Source organism: Astatotilapia calliptera, chromosome 12 (genome assembly GCF_964374335.1).
Source record: "Astatotilapia calliptera chromosome 12, fAstCal68.1, whole genome shotgun sequence".
Lineage (NCBI taxonomy): Eukaryota > Metazoa > Chordata > Actinopteri > Cichliformes > Cichlidae > Astatotilapia > Astatotilapia calliptera.
In genome coordinates, this window is record NC_137433.1 from 20190608 (window position 1) to 20211739 (window position 21132).

Here is a 21132-nt window from a genome sequence, read left to right on the forward strand (position 1 = left end):
ATGACATGGCTGTAATGTTTTCTTTCCACATGAGGGCATAATAAAAAATCTTGAAAATTTACAAAGTTGATTTCTTTTTATGTTGTTGATATATATAAAAAAAATTACAGCTTAAAGCAAACAAGTCATTGCATTTGATTTGAATACTGAGGAGCATAGCTGTGCATTAACTGTTGTGTTTAATAATTTGATTTTTGTAAGTACTCATTTAACTGTTCGTGTTTAACTTCAAACCCGTTTGTTTTGATTCTGATGTTTGTGAATGTGTAACAAGGCTTCTGTTTCATTATATGACTCCTTTAGATAACTGGCTTCTGCTCATTGTTCTTGTTCAGGCACATAAAGAATATGGTAAAGCCAGGAACTGTGCAGTGCATTGGAGGGTCAGGAAGAACTCCATTCCTTAAAACATAATTTAACTACTGTTTGCTTTTAATAAGAGTCCGATCTTAGCTATATTTTTCCAGTTTATTTATGTATTTACTAAATTTGACAAACTTGTTTAACTCTTTTCCTCTTTTGGTTTACTGTCATGTGACCCATCTTTCTCAAATTCTGCAGACTTGCCCCTTCTGATGCTGACATTGCTTTTTTCGTTGTTTGTTTTTTACCAGCTTCTCAAATTTTACTTGCGTGTGGCTGATGTCAAAGTCTGTTTGTGTGAGAACAACTGTAGTGAAAAACTAAAAAAATATATAGTCCCAACTCAGTGTGAATTCTGATTATATTTGTGGCTCCCTAATGACTTCATCACTGGTTGCAGTGAGTAGTCAGACTTTGGTCTGTTGTAGCCGTTGCCACCCCTGGCCACCCATGGGCTCCGCCCCTGATGGTGAAGCATCCATTTATGCTGTGTTTCTTGCCTCTTTGGAATGAATCTCTTTGTTTCACACACACTAAAAATAACACAAAACTTATTCTTATACAAACCATTACCACTTAGCTGCCAGTAATTTTTAGTTCTTGTTTTAATCAACAAATTCCCTGAAATTCACATGTTTTGTATTTACAAGTCTGTCAACCCTTCAGTGATTTTAAGCATATACATTTCTGAATAAAAAACAAATTAAAAAAAAAACTGTGAGATAGTCCCTCTGTGGTATGTTAAAGCCACCACCTTTGTCCCTGCTGTCTTTCACTGCATCTGCTCATTCAGCCATTTTCTCAGCGTCTCCAGGTTCCTCTGAACCCAGCGGACATTTTTCAGTACATTGTCCAGGGCAATCTGAGTAGCTCTCAGCTGAGAAGCCTGTTCTTTGATGGACTCAAAGAATGACTGCACCTGGGGGCAAAAACACAACTATTTAAGTGAAAACAGACAAAAAAGTTCAAAGAAATCTACTCGTTCAATTATAACTGCAACAAGGCTAGCACATATTAGTTATTTGACCTCTCAGAATATCAATATATCTAAACTTCTTTGTGGAATATAAACCATGTTATTTACCTCAGTGAGTTCTTCTGGAGAGGAAAACTGACTTGTGGTGCCAATGATGATGTTTCTAATGCAAAATGAGCCCAGCTGGAACCTGGAGACCAGAAAGACAACAGACAAGAAGGTCAAGACAAATATATCTGAATATCCAGACTGTGGTGCTTGTATGATATGGTACTTTTAAACACTACAACGCAAATCTAGATCACAAGGCCAGTTTGAGGGGGGAAAAAGATTTCACTGAATATGCTATAGTTAAAAATAGCATTAAAAACTGCATTTATATGGCACGCTTTTAGGACAGTCTCTGTTATACTGACTTCTGAACTAGTGTGTCCCAGTTCTTTTTCACAAAGTCCCATGCAAGGTAATGTCCTTTCGGATTTCTGGCTACCATCAGTATGAGAGTGGACAGATCCTGGGATCGAATCACCTTTCCCTCCAAACCCAGCTCCAGCAGGCTGTAACAAAAACACAAACATGAACACAAAGACTACTAACTAAAATTCAATTTCAGCTTACCATACACTTCAATAAGTAGGCTCAGACTTTGAGGTTACTAATCCATACATGCCTCCATATTTACCACAAGGTGGCAGCATTTCTGCTATATTTTCCAACAACAGCATGAAGACAAAATACCCTTCAAGTTTGCTGGTGTCTTTGCTGCTGGCCAAAGCATACAGGATCTTGTGCTTTTGTGCCTCAGAGAGGGAAATCTTGTATGTGTGTAAGAGCGAGGCCCAGCCGTGGTCATCCTGAGCTCCAACTGAATACACAGTCTCTGCCACATCAGTGGGCAGGCTGAAGTAAACACAAACACAGACGTGCATATTAGGGATATGGTGACATATCAGATTATATGAGCTCTCTTAGCACAGGAAAGAGCAGTTGTTTATGTGAATCATATATGTGGTTGCTGACTGTGAATGAGTGTTGAAGTGTAGTTTAGATATACTTGAGGGTTCCGTTGGACTGGAGCCAGTCGCTGAAGTGCTGACGTGCCCGCTTCACACAGGGAGGGTCATCCAGGTGACAAGCCAGTGACAGGACCTCAGTCCTAAGACGGCGCTCTGATACAGTGCCGCTGTCACTCCACGTCTGCTGGTCGATGATGGCACGGAAAAATCGCAAGATGTATGCCTGTAGAAACACAGGACAACAGAAACAACAACTCACATTAAACTAATGCCATAATGACATAAAAAAATCAAACTGTGTCCTGCGTTCTTACCCCCAGGTTATGTGTTAAAACTGACTCATCTCTTTTCTCAACCAGATGGTAAAAAGCTTCTAGATATCCCAGTCCTTGGAGGAGAGGCACTGTGTGCGTTTCCAGTAGCAGATAACCGATTAAGTCTAAGGCTTTATTGAGCGGCAGATGACCAGCGCTTTAGAAGAAATAATTATAAAGAGAAGATTATTGTTTTCTATTTTACTTTTAGTAATCAAAGCTGTTTTCTTATACAGAAACCTCTTGCTAGCTCACGTAAACCACAAACAGTTACACACACAAACATATACTTACGTGACCAACTGAAAGGCGTTGTGTATCAAATGAGTTCTGTCTTTGTAGCTCAGAGCAGTGTGGTTTTCACTCAGCAGTTTAGTCATCACATCCCAGCCACCATCCTCATAATGAACCATGTAATAGCCCGTCATATCAGAGTTTACCTTAACCCAGCTGGCTTCCTCTCCTATATGTATACTATCTGAATAAAACATATACAGTAAAAGTTGGAGCAAAGACCAAGATAATGGCAAAGAAAAGCTTTATTCAATTTTATATTCCCCTCTTACCTGTAGGTGATGTCATCAGGTGTCTGTGGATGGTGCTGGAACTGTCTGTCTTATATGTCAGAGGAATATGCCAAAGGAAACTATACAAAAAAGAAATTTATACTCACAAAAGATACAAATCCTTCATCTTAAACAGAAGTCATGGTAGTAATACATAGAGGAGTTACATGTAGAGTAACATAACAATGTGTTAAATAGTAGAAAATTTTAGAAAGGCATGTGCTTATTTACCCCTTCTGTAAAGTGGACCACTGAGGGTCAGAGGGCAGCACTGTCTTCAGGAATCTGTCCTGTCTAAGCAGCAGACGAGCCCCCTTCCTCGTCACAGTTACCAGAGGGATACCTTTCTGCAGAGTCCACGTGTTCATCATGGCTGTTAGGTTCAAATGTTCCCCAGCAAACAGGTACTGTAGGAGACAGTCCACTGAAATTAACATGCAACCACAATCTTATAAACTATGTGACATTTATATGAGGTAAGCAGCGAAGACGACCCAGTGAGTTTATTTTTAAATGTTTGCTCACTGCATTTTTGGAGGCCTGGCTACTGCTGTAACAGTGTTTCCCTGAGATGAAGTCCTCCTCTGAGCAGGTCTGAAAAACAGAATGAAAGGGATGATTTTATGCTGTCTTTGAATTTTTCTACAACCAGCTGATTTAAATTTGTGTGCAGGATGAGGAACATTTTGGAGTAGGTCTACGGCTTTTGAGCGAGGAGAAATTGACATTACTTTTATTTTTATTCAAAGAAAGGACAAGAGTGCAATGGTGAAATATCAACTGCGTCCAAGACAGAAAGAACTGCTTTATAGTGCTAACAGACCTTCGGCTCTTTGGAACCCAGAGCGATGTTAAAACCGAATGCATGCTGACCCCAGTCCAGCAGCCAGAGCCGGAACTTCCACAGGTAACAAAAACAGTAATGAACAGAAAGGCTTGTAACATTGTAACCTCTGTTGCTACTTGTACCGGTAAATGTCGCTACAGTAAATTCATCTTGGCATTCGCTTTATGAACTCTTTCGGATGGTTTTCAGCTTTGCTTTGGGTTGTCGTTTTTTGTGTTCATTCAGGAAAACTAAAAGAAAGCTCTTGTGTGTATACTCATTAGGATAGGGATTTGTCTTGGTGTGTGGGACTGTAGCCTAAGAATTATATTGCTAACCAGTAATTATGTGACAATGCATTTCAGGTAATTTTACAGAGAAACATGAAAATAATGTAATGTAACGAGTAGTGTAACAAATTACTTTCTTCTGTGAGTAATTAAATAAAGTAACAAAGTAACAAGCAATGTTTATTAAATTACTTTTTTGAGTGACAATCCCAACACGGGTTATAATACACTACAGTCATGGTTCTTGTTATATATATATATGGGTTTTGTTGTCTCAGTAGGTGCTCAGTCATCCAACGCTTGATAGTCTTTAAGATGAAAGCAATTAGACTTAATTTTCACAAACAGTTGCCTTTATTTCAACTGCTTAAGACTGCGGGTTTTGTTGTCCCTGATCTTGTTCCAGACTCTGTGTGAGTGTTCATGTTTAGTTAGTTTTAATGTTTCATTAGTTATTAGCCTTCTTGGTTAACAACTGTTTTATTCTGGAAGTTTCACATTTTCTGGATTTACTTCCTATTATTTTTCTGCCATGCCAGACTGTTTCGCCCTATTTAGTTGTGTTTAATATCATCACCTGTCAGATTGTTTGTCCTTAATTTTTCTACCTCTTGTTTCTGGTCTTTCTTGAGCTGCTTTTTGATTCCTACCTTGTTTTTTTTTCTAGCGAATTAGACTTTCTGTATCTCAGCTTTTTTTGTTTATTTTGCCTTCCTTGTAAATTTGGGACCTCTCTCTAGCATATCCTGACATGTATTTCATTTAATTTTTGGATGTGATTGTTATAATGGGATTTTAAATTTGCTTGACATTGATAATCCATTACAGTGTACACTGTGATTGCTTTTTTTGTCTCTTGTTATTTTTGCCTGGAAAGGCAATGCATTCTTTTTTTTTCAGTCAGTCTGCACTCATTACAGCTTTACCAGGCACAGACAAAACACTGACTGCAGTAAAACAGATTTAATGTTCATTTTGTTTATTACTTTAGCTACTCTAAGCAACTTTAAAGTCTGGGCTAATCGATTTTTGCACCATGAAATAGAAAACCTTAGCTGTTTGGAATGAAAACAAATAACAACAGATCTATAACACTGCTGTTACCAGAAGTTTAAAATGCTTATTTGTAAAACCTACATTTTTATGGGCTACATTAAAAAAAAAACTAAAGACTATCATCTGATGGAGTCCCAGCTGTTACAGAAACCATTATAAGGGTAGTGTATTATTAGTCAACAAAAATCTGAGACAGAGTCACGTACTCTGGGTCCCAGTAGTCCCTCCTCTCCTCTACTTCATCCTGCCTCTTCTCAGCGATTATGGTTAAGACTACAAATCTTTTTATACTGAAACCTTTAAGCTTGTCTCTGCAACTAGAAAAAAAAAATCCTTTTATATATTGAAATTCTGGATTCTCATCCCAAAATTTCAAGTCAGTAACCCAAAGTTTAAAGTTATTTTCTCAATTCAATTTGGAGTTACTTTCTTAAAAGTTACTGTTTGTATGTCAAGTGTTGTGTTAACATAACATAACTGTGGATCTGTCACGATCTGCTCTTTCATGATAACGTCAAGATGACAAACTATCATAAAAAGGTGAGTATTTCAGAAATAAAAGGACAAGCAGAAGCTTTCAATGAATATTTGTTCCATCTACCTGTAATCAAACTCTTATGTCGCCTTTTTAGTTTCATGATCTACTAAAATAGTTTGGACCACATATGGGGAAAAAAGCCAAATAATGTAAAATATATCTCTGTCAGGCTGCGTGTTACTTTGACCATCTCTCATAATTTACACAAAAGAAAACGGTGCCTTTTGACACAGTTAGCGTAATTTGGGTTCTTACGTTGGCCAGACTGTCCCACAGATCCTGATTGTGTGCATTTTTGTAGCTGTACTTGCGGAGGTATCGCACAATCCCTCTCTGAAACACTTCATCTGTCAGAAAGTGTCGCAGCATGTGCAGGACACAAGCGCCCTGGTAAGAAAGAGAGAAAAGGTCGGGACAAGTCCTGGAGGCTCAAAGGAGTGTTTACATCAAGAAAATGGAAAAAAAAGGTTTTGAAAAGATTTTCTGTCAAAGAAACATTTTGAAACATGCAAAGACAAAGACATACTTTGTCATAAGAGACTGTGTCAAACATCTCTTTGATCTGAGTGGGGTTCTCTGCTGGGCTAGATATTGGCCGAGAGGAGTTCAATGAATCGTGACCCACAGCTGCAAAGCAGGTGTGCAGCAGATATTCCTCCTGCAAGAGTGAGCACACAATATGAATATTAATCTTCTTTCTCAGGTTTAATATTAATCTGTCAATCAATGATTAAAGCACATACCACTTTGAGGTCCGGGTAAGTGGCTTCCACAGAAATGTACTCCATGTATCTGGCAAATCCTTCATTCAGCCAGATATCGTTCCACCACTCCATGGTCACCAGGTTGCCAAACCACTGCCAGCAAGAATTATAATTTTGACTCTTTCTGTAATAAAGTGATTGCCTGACAGCATTTAAACCTACATGTCATTACTGTATGCATACACTGTCATACTCCCACCTGATGGGCGAGCTCATGGCCAATGACCATTGTAACCCAGAGTTTATCAGAAACAGAGGATGTGAGGGGGTCGTAGAGAAGACTGGTCTCTCTGTAGGTGGTCAGACCCCAGTTTTCCATAGCACCAGACTGGAAGTCTGGAATGGCTATCAGATCTGAAAGAAGAGCACATGGATCAGGATACTTATAGTTTATATTTCTGGCTTTGTTCTCAAAGCAAAAAATAATAATAATAATTACCTTGTTTGGGTAAAGGATAGCGAATGTTGAAAAACTCCTCATAGAAGTCTAGCATTTTAACAGCAACCTCCAGGGCATAGTGGGTTTGTTGCCACTTCTCTGGGGCTGCATAGATGGAAACCTGCAGTGAAAACACAAGAAACAGGCACTTAGACTGAGAAAGTAAGGAAGAAATGAAGGCATTTCATACGAGACATTATCATGTAGACCACACCTGCACCCCAGAGGATGTTGTTCCAGTGACAGACTTAAAGTCACAAATGACAAACGCCACGAGGTAAGTACTCATCTGTACACTTGGAGCAAACTGGTCCTCAAGCAAGTCACCGCTGACTTCAACTGTTTTGATCTGAAAACCACAAAAACTCAAATGAAGTACTTTTGTTTTCTTTTGTTTTCATTTGAACATTTGTGACAACTGGCACATATGCAACACTTACTACTGGCATGTTGGACAGAGAAATGTACTCGGGACGTCTCCTAATTCGTACAGAGAAATTGGCTTTGAAGCTTGGCTCATCGAAACAAGGGAATGCCATTCGAGCACTCGTAGGCTCAAAATGAGTTGAAGCCAAGGTTCTAAGAATAGATATTATCAGATTTTTAGAAAAGACACTTGTAGGTATGTGTAAGATAGCTTACAGTCCATGCTGTGGAATAGTACACCTGGTCTCACCTGGTCTCTCCTGTACTGGTTCTGTAGGTGCTCTTATAGAAGCCATAGAAACCTTCTGCAAGTTCTGCTCCAAACTCGATATACAGGAAATACTTCTGCCCACTGCTGAGCACTCTGGGAGAAAAAATGCCTATCTGCTCATGGGAAGGGTTATGAAGAACTGGGAGGACCTGGAACAGAAGGAGATTGATGGGTCTGATGTAGGCCACAATGACAAAAGAGCTGATGTGCATTCACAACTACCTGTTCTGATAGATGAGTGAGGTTCTGGTCTAATATGGTGGCTTTGGAGATCTGAAGACCCTTGCTGTGTAATACGACCCAGTTTGTATTGTTCTGCACATCAATCTGAATCTGCACTGAGCCAGTGAAACTTAGACTTGTGAGGTTGGGGTGCAGGAGGAGGTGATAGTGAAGAGGAATGATGTACCTGAGATAAATTAAGACATTGACAAATATCCATCAGCTTTCTTGTTATTGATTGATTTATTTTAATACAATATTTAAAAGCGAGTGCAGAACTTACTTTGGTAGGCGAAGGCGACTCCAGGGGAAGGACAGGTTATCGATACTCAGAGATGGTTCCCCTGCAGGATGAGCAGGAGGGCTTGAAACCTGTTGTGAACTCTCTGTGGGCTGAGACCCAACCAGAGACGCGCTAAAGAGGGACAGCACCAACAGCCTGGCAGAGACCATTGCAGACTAAATGAATTTCTACAACCTATTAGAAAGATGCCAAACTCTGACGTGACAGGCTGACAGATAGTGTTAATATCACTCTATCATATCCTGAACACAGGGAAAAAATAAGAGGGAGCTGAAGTGACTGTCAGATGATGATATTGAGGAAGCAAAAGCAAGAACAGCAAGCTCTTGGGACTTCTTTCCTTAAACCTGAAAGACACAAATGAAAGATCATGAACACATGAGTCTCTGGGACGAACCCTTTATTCTTCTTCTTATCTGTAGAGGTCTAAGAAAGTCCTCCTTCCAAATATGGCAAATGGTTTCAAAGGTGCATGCTGTAAAATTTGGACAAACTTTAATTGATGAATTCTGTGGTTTTTACCTATTTCTACTACCAAAAAAAGATTTTTCAACACTGCAGGACTTAAAGTGACTTCACTTGGAACCCCTGGTCTGATGTTAATTTCTCTTCCTCGCACAGCGAAGCAGCAATTAGAGAAAGGGCTTACAGTAATGGTGTTATACTGAACCACGCTGCTGGATGTTAGGCTACAACATGTCTCGTCCTGAAAGAGAATCCAACATGTGACAAAAAAGCCACATGACTTTCCATGTGGACAAAACAAAATAAGGACACAGCTATAACTGTAAGGTGACAACAGCTGCAGGAGCTGCAGTTCAAATCGGGTTACCGAGACATTAGTTGTGCTGTACCATAGTGAAAAGGTAAGGCTGCTTGCTGCAACCTCTGAGCTCACCAGAAATGCACCAGACGGTGGAAGAGCGTTTAAATGTTGGAGTGTGCTAAAAAAGCCCCGTCTAAAGTCTGCTTCAGATGTAAAGTTTTAAAGAAATGTCAAAATGCGTTACCTCAGTCATTTTAGCTTCATCATGCTTCCTTTAAGGCCCTGCTGTAACTTTCACTTTCCCTTTTAAGTTTCCACCCACTAGTGATGACACAAAACTCTTTGTGTGCGTGTGTGCATGCATGCGTGTGTGTGTGTGTGTGTGTGTGTGTGTGTGTGTGTGTGTGTGTGTGTGTGTGTGTGTGTGTGTGTGTGTGTGTGTGTGCAGGTGTAACCTACAAGAGTTTTGTCTAATGTTCTGGGTTTGGTGATATTATCAGTTTCTCACCTCAGATCTAACAGCTGCGAGCAGGTGTGTCTCTCCAGTTACTGCAGCTACTCTCTGCTGCTGTCCAAAATACTCTGTCCCGTTCTCTGTCCTGTCCTCTGTTTTGTCCTCCGTTTTGTCCTCTGTTTTGTCCTTTCTCTGTAAATGCAGATAGTGCTTTACATATCCAAAGCTCACACAGTCCTCCTGTCTCTTTCTCTCTGTCCCTGTGTCTGTGTGTGCATGTGTTTGGGTTTTGTGCAGGCATTTGGGTGGGGGCAAAGGGGTTCCATTGTTAGTATAAGGTCACAACAATGAGACATGTGAGTCCCCCACAATGCAATGCTCCTGCCAAAGCCAAATGGCATGCCCCCATTTAGCACACACATACACAAGCCACACAAACACATACACTAACGCACAGAACGATCAGTAATCACAAAAGTCACTCTAACTGAAGCTGACATGACTGAGCCATCCAGGGGTCTCTTCTACCTTCCTATCATCTATTTGTGGACAGGTAAGAAGTTTAAATATATTTTAAAATATATCTTTTGAATCAATATGAAAGAATAATTAGTCTTAAATGATCACATGAATCATAAATGTCCACAACACTGACTTTAAAGAAGGATTTCTAGGAGTTTGGTTTTAAGAGCTCTCCTCTGTAACTGTTGCAAGTCAATAAAAGTTAGTTTAATTATTCACACAGAAAATAGCAGGTAGGAAATATCCTTCATCTCTGGTGGCATACATTAATTTTAGCTCCTGGAGTTACTACATCAAATTCAGAAATACATGTAGTACATATAAACATATCACCACTTTGATTATAAAACATATATGTGTGATAAGAGCTCAGCAACGAGAATAATTCATCACTGCAAAGATTCGCACACAACTTACCTCTGTTTTTGATTTTTTTTTTTATTTGATCTTCTGTGCTCCACCTGAATCAGGAGGGGTAGAGGGCGATGTGCTGGCTTCACTGGCACCTCCAGTTCACCTGTCAGGGGAGAGGCTTGGTTGGACCCTGCTGGTGTGCATTGTGAATGACTTCAGGAGAGGGCACTTGGAGGTCAGCTGGAGCTCAGCGTCAGAGGGTCACATGCCCACCACGCCATACAGCATCGCTTTAACCAGGAAGCACAATGTCCCCAATGTGGTGGCTGTTATCACTGTGACAACCAGAGACTGGCCATCATACAGTTGCTCAGTAAGTCGCAAGAGACACTCAAAAAGCAAGAGGAGACGCCGCATCACCTCATCAGGTAAAGATGAGTTCATGTGACCATATCTGTAAATTTGGAGCTGGAATTTCACATTTTATCTTTTCAGATCATCAAGACAAACTGTGCCATGAAGAAGAAAAAATTAAAGGTAATTTGTTGTTGCTCAAAAATGAAAAAAAAAAAAAAATCAATAAATTGACACACGAGGATATCTTATACTGGTCTGCATGGTTTGCTCTCAGGCATTGATGTGTGGACAAACACAGTGGTTATCCTGGTTATGAGGCTGCTTCTCATGAAGATCCTCGCCTTTGACACTCTGATGACCATTTATGTTGTTATTAAGTGGTAAGTACCATCATGCAGTACACAGATGTACCTTTGCATGTCATTGATTATTATACGTATGTAAATCTTCATGTATTTCTATGAGTGTAATTCATTTGATTTTATTTAATTATGTAAGTCTGAACGGAGTATTTGACTTTTCAGATCGATGGAAATGGGTTTCTCATGCAACATATGACCTTGACAAGGAAACTAACCTAGAGAGGATAACTGTTTCTGGTCTGAAGTCTTCATAGAGGAGTTTTCTTCACTGGAAGATAATGAGTATGTTCCCACTCGTGGTTGATTTTAAGGACATGGTTTGACGGATTAAACGGGAAATGATCCATTGCCAGGATGACAGGAGTATGCTGTAACGCTTAAAGACGCGCCTTTTTCAGCCTTTTCACAGAGACATCCAGGTGTCGCTGCCTTTGGCAGTTGAAAACAGATCGTGTTTGTGAGGCCAAACCTGTTATCTGATCAAAAGCTAACCACAGACAGATGGCTTAATGCTTCTGTGGGAAGGTGTGTGTGTACAGTCTCGCTCTTATTTAACTCTAAACTCCTGTGGGTGAATTTCAGCTCAAAGTTTGTTCATTTTTTTTTGTTTGTTTGTTTACTCATTAATACTGTTTTACTTTATTAGTATATTCATTTTTCTTTTTATATTCCTGTGAATGTAAAATTAATAGACAGTAAAATCGAACTGTGTTGACTTTCATGTTTGTTCGCTTTTTTAAATAAAACACTCACACAGTTTATTTCCTTTTTTTTCCTTTTTTTGAGAGCCTTGAGTAACACACTGACATATCAACAGATTACCACTAGGTGGCAGTACAATCACATCTGACATTTTTTAAATTATTATTTAACAGCAAGAATATGGAGCTTAACTTCCTCTACGGGGCACTACGTTCATAAATAAGTTAAGTATTTCAACATTGATCAGTCACTCTTCACTCACACATGTTGTAAGAGACCACAATGCCAAAAAAACAACAAAAAAAAACTGAGATGAACCAATATCGTCAAACAAATTTGGCGTAATTACAGAGAATGTTACATGTTCAAAAGGCTCACAGGCTTTTTTTAAAGGTAGAAACTTCTACCAGGTATCAAATTCTTAAAACACAACGCTGATGCAGAAAACACAGCCTAGCGTGATAAGGTTTCTTCAGTAATTTGCACTGCTTTCTCTCCAGTATTTTACATGTATCCCAACAAGGAGCAGCTTGTCAGTTCCAACAAAACCAATCTACAGTAGTAAGTTTAAAAACTAGGGAGAAAAAGACTCCGAGAGGGTGGAGGGTGCTGGTTTGGTGTTGAGTTTTGATTTTCGCTGCACAAGAAACAAAAAAAAAAAAAATCTGTCTTTGGCTCAAATTATACGAATAATAAAAAAAAAGTAGACCGAGTAAAAAACACGAGCCTGTAAAGTCACAGCGTCTTAGCAAAAAGGCGGGACTTCTTCTAATGCAAATCAGCTGAAATGAAAACACTTTGACACATTAAAAGAAAAACACTGAAGCACCCACAAACACACAGACTCACACAAGCAGTCAAAGTCAGGCATGAGAAAAACAAAGTAGTACTGATGGCATTCGCTGTGACGAGTTTCAAAATACATTCAACAGAACAGCTCACATTACTTAAAATAAAATGCTGAAGCAAATCAGCTAGTACTTGTTGCACTTAAAAATAAATGACATCTCCTATTGTTCTACTTACTTTTACTGTGAAAGGATCCAAAACCAAATCACAGAGCTCCAAAGTTTGAGCTAGTTTTAATGGAGGACATGAAGTGAAAGAAAACAAAAAAACACTGATGTGGATTTGTGGAAAAAATTAAAATAAAGTGCATTTGTTAAAACAAACCTCCTCATCTGAGGTATTCAAAAAAAATCACATCAAATGGCACAAAAACAAACTTGACTCCATTACACAGTGCACTGAAGACAAAATGAACTATTTACAGTCAATTTAAACACACAGAGACATTTGTGTCATTGTCAGGTGCGTTCTATCCAAAGTTGAAGACAGATTGTAGAAGCCGTCGTGACGTCTTGTTTATTTTATTTTGCATTTTTTACCTCCAGAGAGCTGATTCTCTTATAGTTAGTGACACCAGCATGTCCTGCATCCACTGGGAGGTCTTTCACCTTTAAAGAAAATTAAAGTCCTAATAACTGCTCAGGCTGCTGGTTCCTCACTGCAAGAAACAGGTGCCAGTGTTAAGTATCAGTGCTCAGCAAAAAACTTCCAAACCATTTATTTGTAGTGCACACACATACCCAGACCTACACACATGCAGGCGCACACAAAGACTCCCGCTATTACATCAACACAGTGCTCAGAAAACATGGCAGGAGCAGGGCAAGCCGTTTGAAATTTTGAGAATCAAAGTGTAAAGAGGAGGTGGCAAAACTACGGGGGTAGATCCTCCAGCTGTCCCGGTGTGGATGGAGACTCTCCATATCCTTCTGCGCACTGTATGCTGCCACTGTGAAGTTAGCATCCCCGGTGGTCAGGAGGTCAAACACACAGGAGTGGAAGTAAATGTCCTCTACCTCCAGTTGCTCCCTGCACCGCTCCCTCGCCCCCTCCACACCAGAGACCTGCGTGGAGCCGTAGGCGGATGTTTGTGTCTGTGAGGAGTAGCTTGGCCGACGTAGCTGCTGAAGCTGCAGGCCAAGCGCAGGAGGGGAGACGGGCAGGGGAAGATGCCCCGCCTGGTCGATGCGCTCTGCGCTGGGGCAGCCGTTCAGGCAGAGCTGCAGGTCCTGGGTGGCATCGTAGGCCTGAGCCAGCTCCTCTGGGATCCGCACCGCCAGGGTCAAGTAGCGCCCCAGTTGGCGAACAATTACAGTCACGCCGATGTAGCCAGCGTGCAGCTCCACGTGGCGCCCTGGGCTGCGCTCGGAGATCCACAGAGCCCGGACCTTCCTGCTTGCTCCGTCTGCACCAGCAGAATTGTGCATGGGGTCGCCACTGCTCACGGTTCCATCATCAAAGGCAGCCGGAAGGTTGTCCGTGACGGCCTGGTAGACCCTCTGGTCCGTACAGCCCTCGTAGGGTTTGAAGATGATGGTGATCTATAAAGCAGCAGAGCATCAGGTAACTTAGAGGAACACTTCAAATGTGTTCAGTTTACAGTTATTGAGACATTTCATTAATTTCATTTTACATGATAGAAACAATTGTAATCAAAAAGATGAATAGAGCAAGTAAATTGAAAGTAAATTAATCACCAACTAATTTAATAATTTCCTAATGAATTTCAGTGGCTTTTGGACCCTGTCAATGAAATATCTTTAGCAAGCAGACTGCTAGTTGAACAAAACAGAAAATATGAATATAGCTGCACTTTGGTTGATCAGGAAGACAGAAAATCCTAATAAATCATAAAATAATAATAAGCTGCAATTCCAACTATCTGATTAGTTTAAACCTTTTAAACAAATGTTTGATACATTTCCCTTTTTTGTGTTGTAACTGAGCATCCTGGGGTTCCTAAAATAAAAAGAGTCAATTTATTCAGTTTAGTTCATTTTATGCACTAAACTGTTAATAATTGAATCAAGAAAAAAAAAATCTCATGACAAGCAGAAGAAATTTCCATCTGTCTGTTTTTCACAAATATCAACACTCACCCACTGCACAGGTCACCAACTGTCATCAGGCTACATTTGAGAAATGACTTAATGACTTTTTAACAAGTTGTAATTTGACACAGCTATGCAAACATGCTTACACATGCACGCACACGAACACACAGGCTGGCAGAAACACACACACACACACACACACACACACACACACACACACACACACACACACACACACACACACACACACACACACACACACATAGGGATCCAGTGGTGAGTGGAAGCTGGAAGTGGTAGATGCAGGGTGTGGTGTGAGCATTACGGTTAGCACTAGCATCATAGTTCCGGTGAATGGCTGCTTTGTTCATATGACAGCCGTGAGGAATGAGACCTGGCAGGCCATTAAGCCTGGAGGGCCGTTAATGTGTGTGAAAGAGTGTGTATGTGTGCGTGTCTGTGTCCTTAATAATCGTGACTAATAACTTGCCCCACCTCTGACACAAGGTCAAACCTACAGCTCCAAAGTGTAGCAGCTGTACTATTTGCTTAATGTGTGTGTGTTTCTGCGAGTGTGTGCGTGACTAAGTGTATGCACGGGTGTGTATGTCCTTTAATAATTAAAGCTATCGACTGTGCTAGAAAGTGCAGATGATCGCGGGGAAACAACATTGCTTCTTTAACACCACAAAGATCACCTTGTGTGGTTCGTCATCCATTTAGTGGTGTGTGCCTGCGTGTGTGCTTGTGAGTGAGCGTCTTCTGCACTGTGTCCTCTAAGACACACAGTGCCGTAAGCAGAGCGCAAGGAGTGCCACTCGTGAACTTATGAGACACACGCACAAGTGCTTGCAGACACACACATAAGTAAACAGTGGGTCCTTTCACACATCTCATTTCATGTTATTAAAGGTCAGGCTGTACGCAGACATTAACCAAGTTAGGTTTCTAACACTGCTTCAGTCACAAGAGTTAAGAGTCACAAGATTGAGGCTGTTTGCCTTACACCTGTGAGTCTATGGGAGCGAGAAACACTCAGCATGAGAGTCAAGGAGAGCATGTTTTCCAGTTTGACTTTGATAAGATTTCTTATTCTGACCTGCATAAAAGTAGCTTGGACGTCATTATGGAAACCCAAACAAGAGATATATAACTAGACTGTTAACCCTGCTTGCACTTGTAAGAGTGTTTCAGCTTCAAAAATGGAAAAATAAGAGCCCAAAAGCCAGTTTCCGGTTCCTTACCTTATTGGTTGCTGTTGCACTGGAGCCAGGAACCACAGGAACATTAGTGACCTGCACTGAAAGGTAGTCGTTATCAATAAGAGGCCATGCTCCCTCCACTTTACAAGTCTGGAAGCTGTCCTTGAATGTCCTCAGGTGGGGGTCACCAAAGAGCCCACAAAACAGGTACTCAGCCCGAGAGTGGCTGTGGCTGTGAGTGTGTGAGTGTGAGTGAGCGTGTGCATGGGATTGCGTGTGGGCATGCTGAGTGCGGCTGTGATAGTTGCATGGCTCAAAGGGAATCTCAGGGTGTGTGGGAGAAGTGGGGCCGTCTCTGGAGCAGTTTCTCTGGCTCATTAGGTCTGAGATGCCCAGAACAGCCGAGTGGAAGACCAGGTTTCCACGGCAGGCCTTTGCTGTCCTCTGAGTGCAGGCCGAGTACGCACGCAAAGCCTTGCAAAATTCAGTGTGAAAGCCATCCACTGCAGGGTTCAGGTGGGAGGTCAGGGAGACAAAGTCGGTGGTGCACTTCTGGATACGACACTGAGGTGTGGCCACCTGGCACTGACCTGAAGAGGACACACAGATAGAGTCTGGAATACTAATATATAATACACACATGTCTGATAATTTAGGCATGAACTAGACACAGTTATGTCTCAGTGGAAGTGAAAGGGTTGTGAAATCACACAAGACTACCAAGGTTACGTGTGAAGAAAGCTTTGATTTTAAGCACGCAGTGATATGAGTCTTTTTACAGTCTAATAAAAACCTAATAAAACTAGAAAAAGAACCAGCTGTTGATTGAAAGTCTGGATCAATCATCAGTGCCGCTCTGTGAGCGTAATAAACCTGAAGTGTAATAAACCAAAGAGCAACTGGAGAGAGGGAAGACGAAGCATGTTTTACCACAAGCAGTGAGATAAAAGTGCCCATACAGCCAAGGAGCACACAGCATATAGAGCATTATAGACAAAGGGAACAGAGCAAAGCAGCTGTGCTGTGAATACAAACACAACACAGTGACTTTTTGAAGCTAATAATCTTCGTCAGCAAGGTGCTGAATAATTGTGTTAGTGATCCTGTGTGGCTTCTGCAGAGGAAAAACATAATCAAAAATGCACCTCGTGTAGCCATCAGAAACAGATTTCCCTGATGTTTTATCTTTTTCTGCGTTTCTAAATGTAACGAGGGTCAAAGTCGCCTTTTATATCATAGATCATCGGAGAGAGAGAGAGAAAGATAGAGCGAGAAAGAGATTAGAGACCAGACCTAATGCATTAGTCACAACGTGCTCCAATTAGATTAGGCCAGAGAGAGAGAGGCTCTGCAGTGTATGAGCAGCTACACACACACACACACACACACACACAGCAATAGCTATCTTAGAAAGAATGCTGCTTGTACTTCCGTTAACCACACACAGTCGGTGATCTTTAGATGATGGTCTCTTAATGGCCAAGAAAAGGCCGAAAGTGCAAGAGTTTTTACAGAAACGATCACTCAAACGTTACTCCATCACTTAACCAGCTGGCAGCACACGTCCGCTATTCTCTGTCGATTTATCTGATTTTAGAGCATGAAGGAGTGTGATGCCACCAAATGGGGGCAGTAATGCTCTGAATTTTGCTATTCGGGGTGCAGGTACGGACCCTCACTCACACTGCGCTTTAGAATCTTTCTCCTAACTGTTAAATACTGACACCAACCCACAGACACACACACACACAGGCTGCCTCCTATGCCAACCACCGCTGCACAGACAGGTCTGAGTACTGAGGACACATTGTGTCTTTGACTGGTGCACCAACAGCCTCCTTCTTTCCCTCCAATCTAGCCTGCAGTACCCAAATGCGACTCCCAATCTAATCAGAGCAGTTTGTTCTCTTTCAAAAGTTATCAGGATCATGAGCTGCTGCACAAAAAGCACTTATTCACTAATATTTTCTCCGAAGGATAACTTAGCGAGAAGCAAGCTGACCCTCTGACTGCAGGGCTCTGGCATTAAACCATCGATCTGCAAAACCTTACTGACGGAAAGCTTCTGTTGAAGTTTACACCACTGTGTCGCTCCCATGCTGACCCTGCACTCTGACCTCTCGGAAATAAAAACTAGGATTTCCATATGATGCTTAATAACGTCTGTAATATTTACACGTTACATGTTAAAGCACAATTTTCTTATTTGCTTCTGAAAACATTCATGTGATCTCCTTTGTAAACAGTTTCTCTAAATTAGCATATTTTTTGCCAAGTAAAGCCGAGGTGATGAATACTGCGGTGGCTGGCAAATACTATTAAGAGGAGAATACACAACTCCTCGTGTGTTTAAAATTGCCTTCAACATTGCTCCTTATCCTCTGTCTTCCTCGCGTTCAATATAATCCCACAGGACTCAAATCTTCTTCTCTCTCATATCTTCAGTTTTCTCTTTTTTTTCCTTTGTAGCTTCAATCACTTGCCTCCTTCAGCACTATTCTGCTTTCAGCCCCCTCAGCCTCATTCCCTGGCCAGCCTCACCTCCTTACTGCCTCTCTTCCTGAGGCACCTTCTCTACCATCAGACAGAGGTCATAAGATCAACCAGCTGAATCTCAATGGCTCGGTTTAGCATTTTTTTTTTTTTTTGCCTCCCAATCTCGCTGCCTTCAACTCCTTTGATCTCTGGAGATCAGGAAAGGATCTACTGGGATCATTTCTCAACCAAGGGAATAGCTCCAGAAGTGCTTATTGATCACCTTGTTGTGTGCACTCTCTCACACGCTGAGCTCAAATCACACAAACACCCTTTCCATAGCTTTAAGCGGCAAAGCTTTACAGGAGCTCACTCTCTCTGTCGTCGGCCAGACACTGTGAACAATAGTCAACAATTCAGACCCTCCTTCCTCCCTGCCTAAACAGACACATGGGGCTTACAACAAAGAAATGTATCTAAATACCCCAAAACATGTACAAGTTTTAACAAATAAAACATTCTGTTTGGCTGGACAAACTAAAAAAAGAACAAACAAAAAAACACATTCTTTCCAGGTGACGCACGTGCAACATAGGTGCCAAGAGGGTCTTTAATGTGAAGTGGGTCTCTCTCTGTGTTCCCATTTTGTCCGACTGCCTGCGCTGTGTTAAACTAATTACTGGAGGTGTGACTGCTCTACAGACAGCCGACCCCCTGCACAGACAAAAACACTCCGACTCAGCCAGATTTGATTTTTTTTTTTTTTTTTTTTTGCTGCCTTTTTGCACCAAATGTAAAATGCTTCTGTATCTTTACGAGACAGAAAACCAGACCAGCAAACAGTTTCACAAAAAAGTAAAGAGCTCTGCAAAGCCACAGAAAACAGAAGTATGTCAAAACTGTCACATTTGAGTTTAGTGTCAGAAATCCTTGCAGACACCTTGTTAACGTCCAGTTAACAGGCTCTTCATTTATTAAATTCATTGGGTTTTTTTGTTGTTGTTGTTTTTCTAACAAGCCTTGGATGATTGTAGGGGTTTTAAAAGATAAACATCCACAAATATAAAGAGAAATATGTTGGACATTCAAGAATATGTTCTTAAATTAGATTATCTGATCCTATTTCTTACAATAGACATTATTAATCAGCATCAGCTCAACATTACATGTTTATTTAGGTTTGGCCAGATTTAAATCACAGCACAACTTCCTTTTACATTTTATGATGTGCAGCGGTGGAATAGATTGTTTTGTTTTGTTTGTTTGTTTTTTCTGTAAACGAGTGCACTAAAAGAATTGGTTTATATGGACAAGAGGAGAGGTAGCTCGCTCCTGCCTTCTCTCCCCCTCCTCCATGAGCCATTAAGAGGCAGACAGGAGAATGACGGCCCAGGAGAGAGGAGAAACTCGATCCGTGCTCAGACTGCTGCACTGCCGCTTTAGAGAGAGCCATTGTCAGGCAGCACTGGGCCCAACACAAGGATCAACCGCACAGTGATTACAAATGCTTAATAACTAACAAAGTGTTTCAATCACCATCAAGTGATGGCGACTGAAAAGAAATGTTGTTACTATGGTTATAGCTGATGGAGTCCGCAGTAATTAGTTCATCACTGAATATGAAAGTAGATAAATTACAGATCAGTTGCTACTGTGACCCAAAGAGATTCTGGGTGTTGCAGTGTTGCAAGTGTGATTAGTTACCTATGTGAGCACCGCAGCACAGAGCGATGATCAGCAGTAGAAGCGGCCGGAAGCGGCGCACCATAGACGGGGAGGTGAGGCGCTCAGCCCCGCGGCAACAGCATCCGGCTCTCCCCATCCCCGTCCATGCAGGGCCAGGAGGGGAGAGTGGACAGACCTCCAGAGGGCGAGGACGGGTGGCGTCCAGGCCTTCTCACTACTTCTTCTGCCCCTTCTTCTTCACTCTTCTCTCCTTCCTCTCCTCCACGGGTGCGCAGGGGCATTAAAACACAGCTGCTCCGCGGAATGCAGGGCGGAGGGGGAGGTGGAAAGGCACAGAGAGGAAAGAAAATACAAAGTACAACCAGAAGTCACTTCGTCGACACTTTTACTTTTTTCTCTCCTTTACAAATCCAAACCCCACGTGATTAGAGTGCGCTCCCGCTGCAAGCCGGACTTTTGCCTTGATTATGATCACTCTCCTCTCTCGTCCAGAACACGCACAATCATATCCCTCCCTCCCTCACCGGCCAGGCGGAGGTTTCTCCTGCTCTCCTCCCATTTCACTTTCTCCTCCTCCTCCTCTCCCACCCCAGCAAATCAATAGAGAATCAACCAAACCCTGCTGGCGGAAAACCCGCCTATACCACATTGATAGAGAGAGAGAGAGAGAGAGAGAGAGAGAGAGAGAGAGAGAGAGAGAGAGAGAGAGAGTATATAAAATAGGACAAAAACAAATAAATAAAAATCTGATAAAAGTTATGAAGTCTAGGTAAAGCAGCACTGTATAAACTAAAAATAATAATGAGCTTATTGATTTATTCAATTCACTATTTAATTGCGCACGAACAGCAAGAACATTAGAACAAAATACAAAAGGAAGTCGAACATTTGACGATGAACAAAAATGTTATTCAGAAAAAAAATCTTAACTCATGTTTAAAATGTAAAAGGAATAGAAATACTAATGCAAACATGTTG

At 41.3% G+C, this 21132-nt stretch overlaps 3 protein-coding genes across 4 annotated transcripts; 1 reads left to right on the top strand and 2 right to left on the bottom strand.

Moving 5' to 3' along the window:
• Positions 1-950: 950 nt before the first annotated feature.
• On the bottom strand, positions 951-9864 carry erap2 (endoplasmic reticulum aminopeptidase 2). 2 transcript variants are annotated; one of them, XM_080309171.1, is made up of 21 exons: positions 9646-9864; positions 8351-8718; positions 8068-8254; positions 7825-7994; positions 7589-7727; positions 7363-7497; positions 7149-7269; positions 6909-7063; positions 6689-6802; positions 6472-6603; positions 6201-6332; positions 3761-3829; positions 3467-3642; positions 3236-3315; positions 2964-3147; positions 2670-2826; positions 2394-2578; positions 2078-2239; positions 1756-1896; positions 1448-1529; positions 951-1282 (listed from the first exon to the last, which is right to left on the bottom strand). In XM_080309171.1, the coding sequence occupies exons 2-21, from the start codon at positions 8518-8520 to the stop codon at positions 1136-1138; spliced, it is 2838 nt and encodes a 945-aa protein (XP_080165297.1). In that variant the 5' UTR covers positions 8521-8718; positions 9646-9864; the 3' UTR covers positions 951-1135. The 2 variants fall into 2 exon arrangements, with proteins under 2 accessions (XP_080165297.1, XP_026043408.2); XM_026187623.2 differs by lacking the exon at positions 9646-9864 and adding an exon at positions 9382-9448.
• A 95-nt stretch (positions 9865-9959) lies between these two features.
• On the top strand, positions 9960-11947 carry LOC145432373 (uncharacterized). The gene is made up of 5 exons (XM_080309172.1): positions 9960-10144; positions 10584-10895; positions 10963-11004; positions 11099-11204; positions 11349-11947. Coding segments are annotated over exons 1-5 (516 nt in total). The 5' UTR covers positions 9960-10089; the 3' UTR covers positions 11350-11947.
• Positions 11910-20663, bottom strand: rgmb (repulsive guidance molecule BMP co-receptor b). The gene is made up of 3 exons (XM_026187624.2): positions 20173-20663; positions 16036-16583; positions 11910-14278 (listed from the first exon to the last, which is right to left on the bottom strand). Exons 1-3 carry the CDS (start codon positions 20288-20290, stop codon positions 13520-13522), a joined length of 1425 nt encoding a protein of 474 aa, XP_026043409.1. The 5' UTR covers positions 20291-20663; the 3' UTR covers positions 11910-13519.
• Positions 20664-21132: the final 469 nt, after the last annotated feature.